Here is a 17,015-nt window from a genome sequence, read left to right on the forward strand (position 1 = left end):
GTGTGGCCCTTTGTGGAAAACCCATATTTGTCTTAGAAAATGGGCATTTGCTGAAGCAAAACCGGTCAGTGAACTGGATAGATGTAAACTGAAATGAATGTCATGGAAAATGTTCTTTCTTCCGTACCAAACAAGTGTACAGGGAGAGATTTATCACAAGGATACAAGAGAAAATGTTTGCCCTCTATTTTTTTAATGAAGGAAAAAGTTCTCTTCTGTTTTCCATGTTCCTTGGTTTATCCTTGCGGTCCCATTCTGCCATTCGTTCACGTATATACTGGAAGTTGACTTTGACGAATACTTCCAATGGAGAAAACTGCAAGATCAGTGTACTGTCCTTCTTTCATGGTTCTGAAATTATTAGGCTAATCTCACCACAGATATGACTTGGTAACTTGTTTTAGAGGCATAGGCTCAGATACCTCAGATATACCTTTAATAACCTCACCTCCAGAACTACGTGTAGAAGAACGGATATCAGAATTTGGTCCTCCACAGAGATTCAATAAACAGAAATGCAAATGCCCATCTCTGAACACCAGGTTAGAAATTAATATTCTATCAGCAATCAGTTTATATATACTGAATTCTTTACTGTGTTTTTGTTTCTGGGGGGAAAAAAAATCCTTCTCTATTTTTTTTTTTACAGTGTCATAAAAAATCAGTTGCCATTCGAAGATTTTGATGGAGATAAATTTAGTGTTTTCCCAGTAAGTAAAGGTTCTCCTTTTGGTGTTATAATCCCTTGATAGGAAAAATCTCTTTAAAGTTCCTTCTATCTTCTGCAGACCTTATTCATTCATACAAAACTTCCTTCTATCTTCTGCAGACCTTATTCATTCATACAAAACTTGGCATAGAAATAGAATGAAAGGGGTTTTGATTATAAAAGATCATTTTCTTCTGGGAGGGGAGGTAGATTTATTCATTTTTACCATTTTTGGAGATTTAGGCTTAAAGCTGCTTTGTCTGCAGAATCAGATTGCTCTGCTGCTGAATAGTATGTTTATTGAATTAATAAAAGGTAAAGCGTGTGAAAAAAATTAAAATTGCCAGCTTGTCTTATTCTCTCATCAAAATAAGCATAGTGTCATTTATTAGAGCTTAGTGAACGAAATTCATTTACCAGGCTTTATTCCTGCACCTTAGGTTTGATTCTCATTTTAGATATTTGAAATTAAAAGAGAAAGAGTAACAACAGGCTTTGCCTTCTATTTGTCCTTCTCTTGGCTTTAGACATTGAGGGGATATCACTGGAGAGGCAGAGACTGTAATGAAGGAAATGCAACAGTGTATCCTGGTAGACGGTAAATCTTTCAATACCTTTTTACAATATCAACTCTGAGAACAAAATTTTACTATTTTGGCTAAGTCCTTGAAATATATGCAGTGTTAATAATTAACTCAAATGACCCTATTAGGCAGGGAGAGGAGGAAATGTGCAAGCTACTGTACAAATTTGCTCTCTGCTTATTCCACATTCACTAGAAGCTGGATATACTTAAGTGTAACCCAAGATGTACCCCCTACCCTTTCAAAACCCCTGGGGCAAATCATTACCAGCTAGCCCATCACCTCTGCTTATGCAGCTATTTGAATCACAAAGTGGGGTACATTAACACTTCAGTGTGAAAGGGGCACTGTATACCTTCTGCCCTTAGATCAGGGTGGGCAATTATTTTGGCTGGAGGGCCACTTAACGGGTTTTGGTGAGCTGTTGAGTGCCGCAAGGGTAGCCCCTCCCCTGGACGGGTGACCCGCTTGGTGGTTGTGGTATATGGGATGTACCTTTAAGGGCCCAGCAATGGGATGACCCAGTCTTTCCCCCAGTGCCCTGTGGTTTGTGGTGGTGGGTGGTTGTAGTTTCCCTGCAAGCTGTGAGCATGTGAATTGCTCAATCCTGTTCCTAATAAAGATAAAGCTGTTTACCACTCCACCAGTCTGTGCTGAACGGTGACTCGAGGACAGAACCCCAAGGGCATGGAGGTCTGAGTGAGTACCCCATCCCTGGGACCTACAGTCATGGAGTAAACACTTATGTGGTTACAGAAGTGACCTGGCTCTTGGTGGAGTCACTAGCAACCTGATTAAGGAGGTTACAGTTTTCATTCAAAGAAAAAAAATGGAGCATTTCAAACCTCCCCCAGCATTATCCTTTACTGGAAATCTTGGGGAGAATTGGAGGAGATGGGAATAGAAGCTTCCATTATACCTTACAGTCACAAAGGCTGAGGAAGAGGATTATAAAATTGCAGTCATGCTTCACTACATTGGAGATAAAGCCCTAGAAATTTACAACAGCATGCAAGGGGTGTTTGCAGACCCTAGTAACAAAACCCTTGCAGAGGTGCTTGCAGCAAACTACTGCGAACCCAGAAAAAACCCTATCTTGAAAAGGTATGTGTTCAGGCAACTTAGATACAACGAGGCTGCAGGCATAGATGATTTTGTTACAGAGCTTAGAAGCAGAGCACAGCATTGTGAATTTGGACTTGCTGAGGATGTTATGTTGAGGGACAAAATTGTCTTCAGGATAACTGACTGCAAATTCAAAGAAAAGCTTCTGGAAAATCCCTCCCTCACCCTAGCACAGGTGGATATCTGCAAAGCAAAGGCTCTCACAAGTACTCCAGCTTGAGTTATATCTGCAGAAGCAAGCTTGCAGTTGAGCAAAAGCAAAGCTGCCAGAGCACTTCGCAAAAATAAAGCAAGCCATCAGTGAAGTTTGCTCCACAGGAGGGCAATCAAGCTAACAAAGGCAGACCCTCCAAAAGGTCTAGAGGCAAACACAAGCCTCAGTCCTGCCCAGCTTTTGAAGAAACTTGTTACAAATGCTGGAGAGTGAACCACTTTGCAAAACTGTGCAAATCAAAGGGAGAGGCTCCAAAGTCTGGATCTTCTTAAAATATATCTGGATGTTTTTGAAGATTGGGGCCAATTTCCTACACCAGCCCAACAGTACCACCAGTTCTGCATGTGTGTAGAAAAATTCCCTATGCAACCCTAGGCAATTTGAAGCCTGCCCTGGAAATGCTGCAAGCTATGGGAGTCATTACAAAGGTGCCTAAGTCCACCCCCAATAGCCTTGTGATCACACAAAAGAAGGATGGTTCACTACAGCTTTGCCAAGACCCACCAGACTTCAACAAGGCAGTGCTGAGGCAGCACTTTTTGTTCCCACTGTAGAAGATATGCAGAAAAGCTTGTCAGGTAAGAAGCTGTTCACCATTCTTGGTGAAAAGGACAGCTACTGGCAACTCAAATTGGACAAGGAATCAGCATAGCAGTGTACCTTTAACACCCCATGGGGTGTTTCCCTTTGGTGTTAAGTTGGCTAGCAAAGTATTCCAGCAGAAAAATTATGAGTGCTTTGGTGACATTCCAGGACTCCACATAATCGCGGATGACATGCTCATTGCAGTGGCTACCAAAGAGGAGCATGACATTATCCTTAAACAAGTCCTGGAGAGAGCACATCTGAAAGCTGTAAAGTTTAATAAGGACAAAATACAGCTTTTAGTTGACAGCATTTGGTATATGGGCCATATCTTCTCAAAAGATGGTGTCAAACCAGACAATGACAAAATGGAAACCATCAACACGACAAAAAGGCCTTCAGAGACTCCTCCAAACCATCCAGTACTTGGCGCAATACATTCCACGAGTCAAGTCTGATGGCCCCACTGAGAGCGCTTCTTAGGAATGATGTGATCTGGCAATGGGGACCCGAGCATCAGGCAGCCCTGGATAAAGTCAAGCAAACCATCACAATGGCACCTGTGCTCAGGTACTTCAACCCAGCAGAGTAGCTGGAAATCCAAGCTGATGCATCAAAAGACTGCTTAGAAGCATGTCTGTTTCAGCAGAATCAGCCAATCACATATGCTTCAAGGGCTCTAATACAATCCAAGAGAAATTATGTGCAGATTGAAAAAGAACTTCTGGCAATTGTCTTCTCCATGACAAAGTTCCACCCATATGTGCATGGCACCCATGTACGGGTCCAGTCAGACCACAAACCCCTGGAAGCAATTTTTGTGAAGCCCATAGGACAGGCTCAGGCATGGCTACAGAAGACACTGCTGCAGCTCCAAAAATATGACATCCAGATTCACCCTACCAAAGGCAAAGACATACTAGTGGCTGATTCGCTTTCTAGAGCCACAACACTCACTCCTCTGCCTGAACATGATCTTTTCCACTCAGAAAAGGTACATTCCATATACCACAGTGGTCACCATCTTGGGACAGGAAATCCAGTCCCTAACCCCTGACCTTTGCCACCTGAAGTCCCTCCTCTTACCCCCCTTTTTGGTGGGGGAGAGGAGAGGGGGAGGTTGCCATCTTGGAATCAGAAACCAACAAATCATACACCAAAAAATAAAACATCTATATAACATATTTTAATTTTATTTTAAAAAATATTTTGTTCTGATTCATATTGGTTTGCATAGTGTATATAGAGGCAATTGAATAATAGCTCAAAATACAGTCTTATTCCTGTATATTGTGTAGAAGGGTAGTAAGGGATTGTGTGGTTGGGAAGTGGGTGGGTGTGTGGGTATGGTGGGGGAGGGTAGGTGGTCCATGTGCAGGTGTGCGGGGGTGTGGATCTGGGGTGTGTGATTGGGGTGGGAGTTATGTGGAGGGTTGTGTATGGATTTGGTGGGTGTGGGAGTGTGTGTGGGTGCTGTGGGAGCATGTGGGGGTATGGTGGGGTGAAGGGGTGGGAGTGTGTGGGGGGCTGTGGGTGTGCGTGGAGATATGGTGGGGTGTGTGAGGTATGGGAGTATGTGGGTGTGTCTGAGGGTATGGGTGTATGTGGGAGCAGTGGGGTGGGTCCTCAGAGTCTCTGGAGTATGTAAGTCCCTAGAGCTTCATGTGGTGGTAGGGAGTGAGGCCAGCACAACTTGGTCCCATAGTGCACAGCTCCTGCACCCCCACCCAAGTCTCTGGCCACAGGAGGCGGCAGCAAGTGCGACCAGCCCTTCCAGCCCCATAGAACCCATTTCTGCACTCCTGCCTGAATCTCAGGCTGCATGTGGCTACAGCAAGTGTGGCCAACCCCACCCAGCCCCATACTACTCCCACCCAAGTCCCCAGCTGTATGTGGCAGCAGTGAGCAGGACCGGCATGCATTTCCACACTCCTGCCTGATTCCCTGGCTGCATATAGAGGCAGTGAGTGGGACCACCTGACCCCATAGCATGCATTTCTGCTCTCCTGCCTGATTCCCCAGCCACACATGCTGGCAGCAAGTAGGACCAGCCAATCCAGCCCCATAGTGCACATTTGTGCACTATGTGCACATTTGTGCCCAGAAACCTAAGTTTCTGAGCACACATGATGGCAGCAAGCAGGGCCAGCCACACCCAGCCAAATAGCACACTTTTCCATGCTCCCACCCAATTCCTTACCTGAATTTCCAGTCTCTAAGGAAGGAGAGCTGGGGGACAGCCATGGGGCAGCCAGGCAAAAGCCTGTGCCATGCAGAGGGTTCTTGTCTCTAGTTTTCCCTACCTTAGAGCTGGAGGCAGGTCAGGCAAGGCTGGGGTGGGGGTTGGTTGATTAACCACCACAGCCGCACCTCTTGCACGGAGGCGCTGGCTTTCAGAGGGGCCATGAGGGCCAGGATACTTCTTTTGGTTTACAGAGGGGCCTTGTGAGCCGAATGAAATCACCTGGCAGGCTGGATCTGACCCGCAGGCCCTATTCTGCCTGCCCCTGCCTTATGTGAACTCATTAGTTCCCGCTAAAATTGGTGTAGCTGTACAAGAAGACCTAAAGGCAAAAATAAATCCATGGAAAGAGGAAAAGGTACAACCATAAATATCTTATGGATTTTTGTGGATACAGCAGCCAACCCAAATATACAGTTCCTACCAATGTTTGTGGGAGTTCTGAGCAGAAGTGACTGGTTGGATAAAGGGCTATATCCTGATCTTGTTAACACTGGTGAAAATTCAAGATAAATGATATATTCCCCAAATGAGGTACTGCATTTCCTTGAATCCAAGATGAGTTTCTTTCCCTCATTCAGCATGCGGAGGGAAGGGAATTCCTTCATCTTGGATTTAAGTATAAGGTGGGCAGAGAGCAGATGGATGCTGCAGCTCTGGCTCTGGCTCTGGCCCCAAGAAGCTGCTCCCCCTCCTCCATACACACACACTGTTAGCTGTGGCTCCCAGCTCTGGCTCCTGGGGCACACAGCACATTGAGGCTCTGTCTCCTGTCTGGCCAATCAACAGCATTGCAGTTCCAGCCCTAGGACGCTGCCACATGGCCAGGTAGGGGTCTTGTTTCCATGTGCTCCATGCCATGGAAGGGAATGGAGCCAGAGCCGTGTTTGGTAGTAAGGGAAGGGGGCAGAGGTTGTGGGGAGCAGGTGGTGGGGACAAATTTAAGAAGACTCTGATAATTAGATTCTGTACCTGTAAAATTATAATGAATTTATAAATTTTCCATGCATACTATTTAATTATTGGGGGTCATCTTAAATTTGAAGTCATCTTGGATTCAGGCAGATACAGTAAATAATTCCTGGTAACATCACTGAGACTTACATGCATGGAATCATCAGCGAACACACCTGATTATAAGTGTGAATAAGGTCCCCTCAAACTCTTACTTTACTACATAATATAAAATATATAAAATAATTTCAAGAAAAGTTTCCACTGACATGCTTTTGTATAGAGGTGTTAATGGCATGTTAGAATGTTTAGAATGGAATGCTTCGAATGTTTCAAAAACCAGCTTCTAAACTAGGTTAGTAACCAAGATTCGGCATAATTATATCCCTTTGTGCCACAAAATGCAACCGTGCAGAGGTTGTCAGCTTTACAGATAATATTAGTGGTAGCTGAGACCAGGAATCTTGATAAAGGTTTATCAGCTTTTAGCATTGGGTTCTAGACATCAGTAAAATCTGAAATTTCTAGTTATTCCATTAAAATACTTTATTTTCATGATAATTTGATGAACCCCAGTGGACACAAGGATCTGATATTATGTTCTTATAGACCCAAATAGCTGGTTTTCTTGAGAACTCCCCAAAATGTTTCCCCTTAACCCTGTTTTATTCTTTTTGTAATGTCATCTCTCTTTCTGCAACTCTCTATTTTAGCCCACATAACTGGGATGTGGAAAGTGACACTAACTGTAATGGCATATGGGTAAGCAACTGAAGTTAAATATTGAAATTTCTTTCCACTTTTTCCCTCTTCTCTATTAGAATTAATCTGCAAGTATTATATTAACCTAGTTTTCTAACTGGATTAGACTGCTCTCATTTATTTGTGATAGCCAAAGTAATCCCACTCAAGTAATTCCAGTTACTTTTGGATTAGAATAATACTTTTTGGGACTAAAATGTACAAATATATTACAAATTATGGCTCTGAAAGACTAAAACTGTGAATGTGTATTTTCTGGTTTTGTGTCTTTGCTTTTTCTTCGTTTTCCCCCTCCAAAGCCTCAGTTATCTTGTGAAAGCATGTTAGTGAAATGTCTGAAATGGATTCATGAATGTTATCATAATGCTTCCATAAGCATAGCTTAAAAACATCTGCATGTTAAAATTCCTCCTTATATTTATGGCAACACTTGAAAGTTCCCAGATGACATACTGTTCAGATTAACTCTGGATTTGACATCAAACTTTAGTGACACAGCAAGAATTTTAATCTTCTTTGGGACCCCTGTCAAAAATAAAGAGAATTAACAGATCCTCTCTCCATCCCCAAAAAAAGTTATGCGAAAGTTAAATATGTAAATATATTTCCAGTGACATTAGATTAGCTTTATAATTATATAATAATTCCTGAATGAAAATATGCAAAAGTGATTAAATTCTTGGTATCTGCTTTGTGTTGTCACTTTATGAGTCTCAAAATGCTCTTTTTTTCTTCTAACAGGGTGTAGATCCAAAAGATGGAATTCCATATGAGCATAAATTCTGTAAAGGTAAATCATTATATAAGACATGCTGTATACAATATTTATTTATAATGTATTTTATAAATATTTTGATACAAGCTGTCATGGTCATTGCAAACCTTGAGAAAAGATGGCAGATTTCACAGCTTCTTTATACTGGCAAAAATGGCAAATTCATTTCTTTAATGTGAGAATAAGTGAGGGGAAATTTGGAGTCTACATCCCAAGCAGACAGTAACTCTCAGTCATATGATCTATGGGTGCAGTGATTGTTGTGTTCTCTTAGTATCACAATAAACATTGGGACATTTTAAAACAGCATATTATATGAATAATACTCTGGGGGCAGAGCGGGGGGTATGCTGATTTTGCAGGAAATTGCAGCCAATGCAATATTTCCTGGCGATAGCAGAAAATGCCATTTTTTGTGATTTCCACAACAAGTTATATTATATAACCTATCTATATTAACTATTAAATTTAATTTTGAATGCACTGGAATTTGAATTTTGCTACCCTGAAATCAAGTCCAGCAAGGACAACAGGAGTTGGAGATGCCTTCGCTACCTACTGACAATGTTCTTCAAGCTTACCTTGTCAGGATCCCTTCAGGAATGAGAGGACTGTTCAGTTTTCATGCCCACCTGGACAACCACATTGCTTGGAATGAGAATTACCAACTTGTTTCATTTATGCTAATTACATATACAGATGCAAATATTATATTACAATTAAGCAGCCATAATAATAACTTTCAGTTAATACCTACTTTGGCTTGCATTACGTTAGTGACTGAGATGTGAAATCCTCCCTGGTAAACCACTTTGCATTTTTGGATGAAAAGTTCTATAAAAGGAGGAGGATAGGGCTAAGTAACATTAATTAGTAAAAGCCCAGGGTGCTCTGATGAAATTACTCATCTCAGAAAGGGGCATAGCATCTAGTATTAATATAAAGCATCTTTACCAACTCCCTACATATTCCCATTTCCCTAAATGTGTGATATGAAGTATTTTTAATGAATGTTCCATAGAGAGTAAAAATGAATGTTAGCTATACACAGTTTTGTGTTAAAACAAAATTTCCAGCCTTGAGTAAAACTCTATGAAATCTTTCTGATTAAGCAAGAAGTTCTCTCTCTTATTCATCCTGCATACCGATTTGTTTTTCTCAGGTTGTTGGCACATCTCTTCCAGCAGGTTTTTGGTGCAGATGGAGTGAAAATTCCATTCCAGGACTCGAAATGAAGCTATTTCAAACAAAAACAGTGGCCAGTGCCTTGTTTGCACTCAACACACTGAATCTATCAGCACCACTTCTTTTTATCTTCATGTTGATTTCTTGTGCAGTGCTTTGCTTTATGGTGTGACAAAAGTCCAAGGGAATTCTTATACCTTTAATCAAATCTTTCCTATTAGGTGCAGAGTCCAAGGGGATCATTCTACTGGGAGACTCAGCTGGAGCTCACTTTCACATCCCTCCTGAATGGATGACAGCAGCACAGATGTCTCTGGTGAGAAATTCTATTATGGTTGTTGAAGCAGTGCCAACCTTTGATTGATATTTGCCTTCTCTCCAATTACACAGGGTACCAAATGGGCAAAATGCCTATTGTTTTGGAAATCTATCACTTTGTTTTTGGGGAGCAATTATTCCATAGAAGGGAAGGAACATATCCCAGCTTGTACCAAAACATTGCTAAGTAAAAACAAGGGTCTTTATATAAGTACTGTCCTTTAATGTCTGTCCTGCAAAAGAAAAGACAAAGTTCTCTACTGTCATACCTCCATTGTTGTAAGTGGAGGTCAAAAAAGATTTTGGCCCCAAAGCCTTACTGCCTTACTGCTAAACATGAGACAGAATCCAGGGCATGGAGCTGAAAAAGTGAAAGCTTTGGACTAAAGGAGAATATTTGTTTATTATCAGTGAGACTTTGTCTGGGCTTTGTCCTACATAACTACTAGGGGTGTGCAAAATGGGCCATATTCAATTCGGATTCAGCTGGAATTTGGGACAGTGATTTGATTCGTTGATTCAGATCACTGTCCCAATTTGATTCAGCTGAATCTGAATCTGAAGATTCAATGTTGTTTCAGAGAATCAGCATTTGGCCAGAGACACAAATTTAAATTTTTTTTACATACCTTGAGGTATCAGGTGCAGCTTGTGAATGCTGAGAAGCTGGGGCAGATGGAGAGTCCCACAGGAGTATGGGGGGGAGGCCCTACATTCTTGGCAGTGAACCTAGAAGTGGGCTGGAAGTATTTCTGGTCTACTTGCAGGTCTGCTGCCAAGCATGTAGGGAACCCCCTTCCCCCTACACTCCTCCAGCTTGGTGAGCAGCCGTGGGGGGACCCCAGACCCAGGAGGCACCAGTCACCAAGCCAGGGGACAGAAGTGGGGAGGAAAGTGCTTCTAGTCCACTTCCAGGTCCACTTCTGAGCATGCTGAGGACTGCCCCACGCTCCCGTGGGACGCTCCATCCACCCCAGCATCTCAGCCTTCATGAGCCGCTTGGTACCTTGAAGTATGTAGAAAAAACATTTAAAGCTGTGTCTATGTCCAAATCATCCAAGCTCTCTGAATCCTGATTCAATTTAGATTAGGAGATTCTGCCGCCGAATCAGGCCGAATCTCCCCCGAATCGAATCAGTGACCGAAGCTTCACACAGCCCTAATAACTACACACATATAGTAGAGCTAATGAACATAGTATGTTTATGTCTGTCTGTCTGCAGACCCAAAAATTTATTAAACTCTTAAATAAAAGAGTGTACAGATGTGGCAATGCCATTAGAAGAGCTCTTCATTTGGGTCACATCTTTGCATAGTCTCTTTGTGTTCCTCCAGGGAATAAAGGACCACTATGCAAAGTATGCTGGAAAGGCAGCTATTAGAGTACCTGTCAGTGAAGTAAAATAAAAAAGATCAGGGAAAAAAGTCACTTTCAAAACCTTCTACTTGGTAGTGGAAAGAAATCCTTGAAGCTGCTTCATTCCTTCACTTTATTCCCTCTGCCTTGTGCTAAGCTGAGAGACCCTTCAGAAGAACTGCATATTCTCTCAGGACTTTGCTAACTATATGTGGGCCAGCAGCAGAGGGATAACTCAGTCATTACTGAAGCATGGAGCTTCTCCCCCTCCCAAAGGGACCCGGCATCTCTGTAGTCTGCTAAATCTACAATGGCCTCTGAGGAAGAGGAAAGTGAAAAATGTTCCATTTTTAAAAATAAAATATTCAGCACTAATAATTACAGTGTTACTGGAGGCGTACAAATTTCTGTCAGAATTGTATGCATTTTTCATCTTTCATTTGCAGAGCTGAACTGATTTAAATATTCTTGATGAGCAGTTGTTTTTCTTTGTTAATCAGTTATGAGAGCTGATTAAAGGAGTGACATTGATGACAAAGGTAGTGAAGAACATAATAAATTAGTGGTGATAATAATTGAAATTATTTTGCCTAATAAATATGGTAATAATTCTGATGACGATGACAATAACAGCAGTACTTTGGTGATGTATCCAAGCTACTGTTTTAGACTACATCTGCATTTCTATTAATCGCTGATGTTCAGACTGTAGTACTTGCTTTGTAAATAATTTCTCTAGGCTGAAATTTGGTACAAAGCTTTTCAGATACAGAGCCCATTTTCTGTACCAAGTTTGACAGTAGCTTTTTTCAAGATGTGCCTGGTCACCCACTTTCTCTTTAGCCTGAGTTTAACCTAGTATATTGAAGCTCAGTACCTTTTTGTGATTTAAAAGCTCCTTACCTGAAGAATTGGATGCAGGGATGCCTGAGCGCTTGGTAGTACTATCGACTAGAACACTATGGAGTTATGCACACGTGCACCCCGCCCCTGGCTGGAGTGCACCATAGATGCCACCAAGGCAGCCTCTCTAGACAAGGGGTGATGAGACTTGGCAGAGAAGCTGTCTTTAGCTTATACTGCCACAGGCATCAGCTGGAGGCAGTGATGGCAGAGGCAGCCGCTGGGCAACTAATGGAGACAGGGCATGATCTCTTCAGTCACACCATCCCCACAAGCATCAATCAGGGGGCTGCGCTTGCCAGCCACAGCTGCTGCCCTGGGCCTAGGTATTTGTCCTGTAATAGCAGCTGTCAAAGCTCTGTTCTGTATGCATGCTCCCCACAGGCTGGAGAGGTGTGAAGGGCAGCAGAGCCCTCTGGAGTGCAGGGAGCCTGAGAGACCCCTGTAATGCTACACCTGGGGTGAGGTTTGGTAACAGTCTTGAGATACCTGAGGTGATTACAGGAGAGGATGGAGATAGGCTTTGCTCTATGACTGTAGGCATCGGCGATGTGTAGGTGGTGCATGCCACCACCGACACCGCTGCGACCGCCTGTGGAAGCTCCCCGCTCACCACCACGGTGCCCCCACTGCCACCGCCGTGGCCCCCCCAGCCTCTGGGGGCATGCATGGTTCATGACTGTAGGGGACAGGACTAATGGTTTCCAAGTGCAGCAGGGGAAATTTAGATTGGACATTAGGAGGAAGTTTCTGACTGCGAGGGTGGCCAAGCATAGGAACATGCTTAGTAGAGAAATTGTGGCATCTCCATCCTTGGATGTTTTCAAGAGCAAGTTAAGCAGACATTTGGCTGGGATGGTTTAATCAGGGGGTTGGACTAAATGACCTCATGAGGTCCCTTCCAGCCCTACTTTCCTGTTCATGGGCGACTGGTGCCTCCTGCCTCGGGGGGGGGGGGGGGGAGGGGGGACACCAGAGGCTGATTGCCAACTTCGGGGGGGGGGGTCCCCCGGCAGCCGATCGCCAACCCCAAAAGCACGAGCAGCAACACCAGAAGTGCCACTGGCACTCCCCACTCCCCAGCCAGCGAGGACCAATCTCAGGGGGGGCACATGCCACCCCATGCCCCTCCCACATGTCACCTATGCCTGTGATCCTATGTAACCATGCACCTTACATATGGTGCTGTAAAAAAGTTCCTATTTGAAACACGAACTCTGTTGTGACAGATCCACTATCTTTCTAGCACAAGTAGCCTACACATACCACTTGCTTTTTGTAGTGCTATAGGAGTTTATATAGTGCTACAGAAGTATGTGTGTCCAAAGCCTGAGACTCATGCTCTAAAACTATGGGACTCTCCATGTTTTGGGTCCCCCCACAGCCATTCCAGGCTCTCACCCGTAAAACAGACAGTTCCTCCCCTTCTCTTTTTAGTCCAAACCTAGTCCTTACCAGGCTCTCCCTTTTAGTCTCCCCAAGCTATGAATATTCCTTAACATTCTTGCTCTCATGGCGCCTATTCTGTATGCTTTCTCAAGACAAAGTGGGGTGTCTCTCACCAGAATCAAACAGATTTATTTGTAGCTTCCATGTTATCACTGTCAGGGTACGGTTAGTTTAGTTTTAGTGATCTCAAATAAAGAGGTGTGGGATGGGGTGGAGCTTATAGTAAGTCAGCCACTCTGGAATAACCATTTCATGCATCTGCTCCTATCCTGCAGTAAGTGGAATCTAAACTAGGCAACCCAAACTTTGAATGAACCAAAACTAGGCCACGACAATTAAGCTTCCACCTACCACAGGGTAGGACTGGATACACAAAACAGTTTCAACAGCTAGTGCAGGGTAAGTATAATTTAACCAATATAATTTTTTTCCCTTTCCTGGATCTCTCTTTTTCACTGGTGGCAGTGGTGTGATGAGCTGTGTTGCTCAGTCAGCTGCCAGCAATGCTTATATTACTTTGGGCTTCCCACAAACAGTCCAACAACCAGGCTCTGTAACACAGATGATACAAATGCCAGGATTGTCTAAGAGTGACTCCCAGCTCATTCACTGGTGATGACAAGAAACTGAGAGGAAAGGCGTGCTGAAACCACAGGGGCTTTTTATGTACCTTCCAACATATGACCTTCTGTGTCATCTTGGTTCCTAGCTCTGAGGCAGTCTGCCTGCTGCCTTTCCCTTCAGTCACAATGTGACCTTCGTGAGAGGTTGATAGAGGGAGCTGAAAACATCTTATCTTCACATCCTTCACTGGGTGCTAATTGTGGTCTCCTAGTGGCAAGCAGGCAGTCAGCCAGCAGCAATCAGCTGTGAAGTACACCTGCTATTGCTGATGTCCTAATCTATTCTGCCTTACTGATGCTTCCTGATTCTTACATGGTATTGAAACTCTTGAGCATTGGGCTTAAAAATGATTGATCTGCTCTTGAATTCTTGATTAGATGGGTCAAGGGACCAATAATAGGATATGGAAGTTTTCATTTGTAGACCAATGGCTTGAATGCACATTAGTTGGGTTGGGACTGAAAGTTGTTACTGTTAAATAGCTGTTCGGTGATCTCCATTTGAATACAAACCTGATAGTCTCTGTAGTGCATAAGTGACAAATACTGTCGTCACTGAATACCAACTGGTATGCTAGTTAGAGAGATCAAGGACTGAATAGATATGGACACTGAATGATCAATTTTGAATCTAGAGAAGTGGTTCCTCCAGGTTAGGATTCAGGGACATATCAGGAGATTGCTAAGAGCAAAGACATTGTCATGGTTCCATTCACACTTTTCCTAAGCATTGCATTCCTTTGGAATATATTTTTTAAAATAATAGGACTTGTGGCATCAGTATTCTCCACTTATAGTGGAATTTTAGAAGGTAAATGAAATAGTTCTCCAAAAAAAAAAGACTCAGACACACATATATATAGACACCATGGGTCATATCAGATACACCAGATGCTTACCTCCCAGAGCAGAGGAAAAACTTCATTAGCTTAACGCAGCAGGCTCTTGCCCTCGGTGCAAGCCAGTAAGATGGCCACATGTTCATGCATTAGCCTTCATTATTAAGTGTGCATGTTCTATTAATGATAACATCCAAATTCTCCAGTCAGACTTTTAAAGGCCTGAACATGCTGATTTGCACCAGAGGACTTAAATTTCTGTTGCCCTTTACACCATGTAGGTATTTTCTAGGCCTGTGCAAAGTGACTAGTATTCTCTTCGGATTTGGATTAAGCCGATTTGGGGAACCGTGACTCAATTTGGTGATTCAAATCACTGTCTCGAATCAATTCAGCCAAATCTGATTCAGAGATTCAGCTGCTGACAAGTCACACAGGCCCATCCCATGCCCATTCTCAGTGGCTGCCCCACCTGGCTCCAGCTCCTGGCTCTTTGAAAAAACAAAAACCCCCATTCACCAGCTGCTGCCAGGTGGGGGTGATCCCCACTGTCCTCCACTGCCCCAAGCCATGTGGGGGGCTCTGCCATGAGCCCCCTGACCTCCATCTACTCTCCCATAGCTGCCCTGCCTGCCCCAGCTCCCGGTCCTTTAAAAAAAACAAAACAAAAAAAAGCCCCCACTCACCAGCTCCTGCCAGGCAGGGTGGGGATCCCCACTGCCCCCCTACTGCCTTGCACTGTGCAGGGGGCCAGCCCCCCCCGCCCGCCCCCTACTTACTGGCTTGGAGTCTGTGTCTAGCTCCCTGCTGCAGCCACTGGGGACTGCCCAAATCACTGAAGCTCTCCAAATCTTTTCCAAATCAATTCAAAGGGCTTCAAATTGATTCAGACCTTTTAATTGGTCCCCTGATTCAGTTCAGATTTGGAGATTCAGCCACCAAATTTGGTCAGATCTCCTCTGAATTGAATCAGCATCCAAAGTTTCTCACAACCCTAGTATTTTCCCCAGTGCAAAATGAGTGTAAAATTATTATTCTATTTCAGTGGCATTTTATGGTCTCACAGCATGTGTGTGATGGCTATAGGAGGTACATGGATATAGGAAAATAATAACAGACCTAAACTTCTCTATCACTGTACTCAATGGAAGCTCTCCTACAGACTTGGGCAATTATGGCTGTCAAATATTAAAACAGTTTTACAGAACATTGAATACTAAGTGCAGTCAAACAAGTTTACACAAACTTCAGCACTAAATAAATTGTATTTAATTGGTAGTGGATCATAAGTACATATATTGCAGTCTAGGGATCTACACAATGAATTTCTGAGGACCAATCCTGGCTATCTGTCAAATGGGGATAATAACGATTTTCCTGCTATACCTGGAGGTTATGAAGATGAATTGATGTACTTTGGAGACTGTGTAGGGTACTCTTTTTAAACATCTTAATGTCCATATTTAAATATGAGTCCTATTTTAAAATTAACATATATAAGAAAAGTATTATTTTTGTATCATTTAGAGCAGAGGTATCAAATGGCTTGTGGAGCCCTGGCATCTGCCCCCCAGTACTGCCACTGCATCTGGCCAGACCCACACAGATGTATACCCATGGCATGGGGGCATCCACAGGCCAGTTCCAGCCTATAGAATGAGACAAGGAGTGGATCCTTGGGCCCAATCCAGCCCTCAGATAAGCCCCATGCTACTCATCCAGCCCACGGTGCTAAATTCCCTAATTGGGAATGTGGGGGAAGAAGGAGAGAGAGAAGTAAAGCCAAAGAACAACATGTCCTTTGCTACCCAGGCATTTTGTAGAACAATTTCCTACACTAACTGTGCTATTTGTCCTGACAGCACAAGTGAATTTTTAAAATTTCAGATTGTTGGTGCATATAAAAATTAAGCATTATAACATTATCTTGAATTAGTGAGAGTGAGTTCAAGTATTGTGCATCTGCTTCCATAAATGTTCATTTTTAAAAAACAGATTAAATCTTAACCTAAGAATCCCTCTGCTTTTCCAATTCTGAGTTTTTCTTCAGCAGCTATTGTGTTGTAAACAAGGAAAAATTAATCCCTACACATCCAGAATTGAGACCACAGCTAGAACTTGAATTTAGGCCTCCAGTAGAAAAAATATTTTTTAAATGTTAGCACTTATCTCTCTGTATGACATGCCTTCTTATTAAGGCTGTGCAAAGCTTTGGTCCCTGATTGGATTCAGCGGAGATTCGATTCTATTCAGTGGAGACTCAGCCCGATTCGGTAGCTGAATCTCTGAATCCAAATGGAATCAGAGGACACTTTAATCTCTCCAAATCGAATCGGAACCCTCTGAATTGATTTGAGGAGATTTGAAACGATTCAGAGATTTGGACATAGA

The 17,015-nt window shown here is 43.1% G+C and overlaps 1 protein-coding gene across 1 annotated transcript in view; it reads left to right on the forward strand.

The window, feature by feature from the left end:
• AOAH (acyloxyacyl hydrolase) overlaps positions 1 to 17,015 on the forward strand; it is a 156,453-nt gene that overhangs the window by 68,346 nt on the left and 71,092 nt on the right. The window contains exons 8-12 of the mRNA XM_090048689.1: positions 650 to 710; positions 1,237 to 1,307; positions 7,127 to 7,175; positions 7,917 to 7,965; positions 9,357 to 9,451. Of these exons, the coding sequence (XP_089904815.1) occupies positions 650 to 710; positions 1,237 to 1,307; positions 7,127 to 7,175; positions 7,917 to 7,965; positions 9,357 to 9,451 (325 nt within the window). The remainder of the gene's footprint in view (positions 1 to 649; positions 711 to 1,236; positions 1,308 to 7,126; positions 7,176 to 7,916; positions 7,966 to 9,356; positions 9,452 to 17,015) is intronic.

The sequence above is a fragment of the Crocodylus siamensis genome, chromosome 5 (genome assembly GCF_052110815.1).
Source record: "Crocodylus siamensis isolate JL-2025a chromosome 5, ASM5211081v1, whole genome shotgun sequence".
Classification (NCBI taxonomy): domain Eukaryota; kingdom Metazoa; phylum Chordata; order Crocodylia; family Crocodylidae; genus Crocodylus; species Crocodylus siamensis.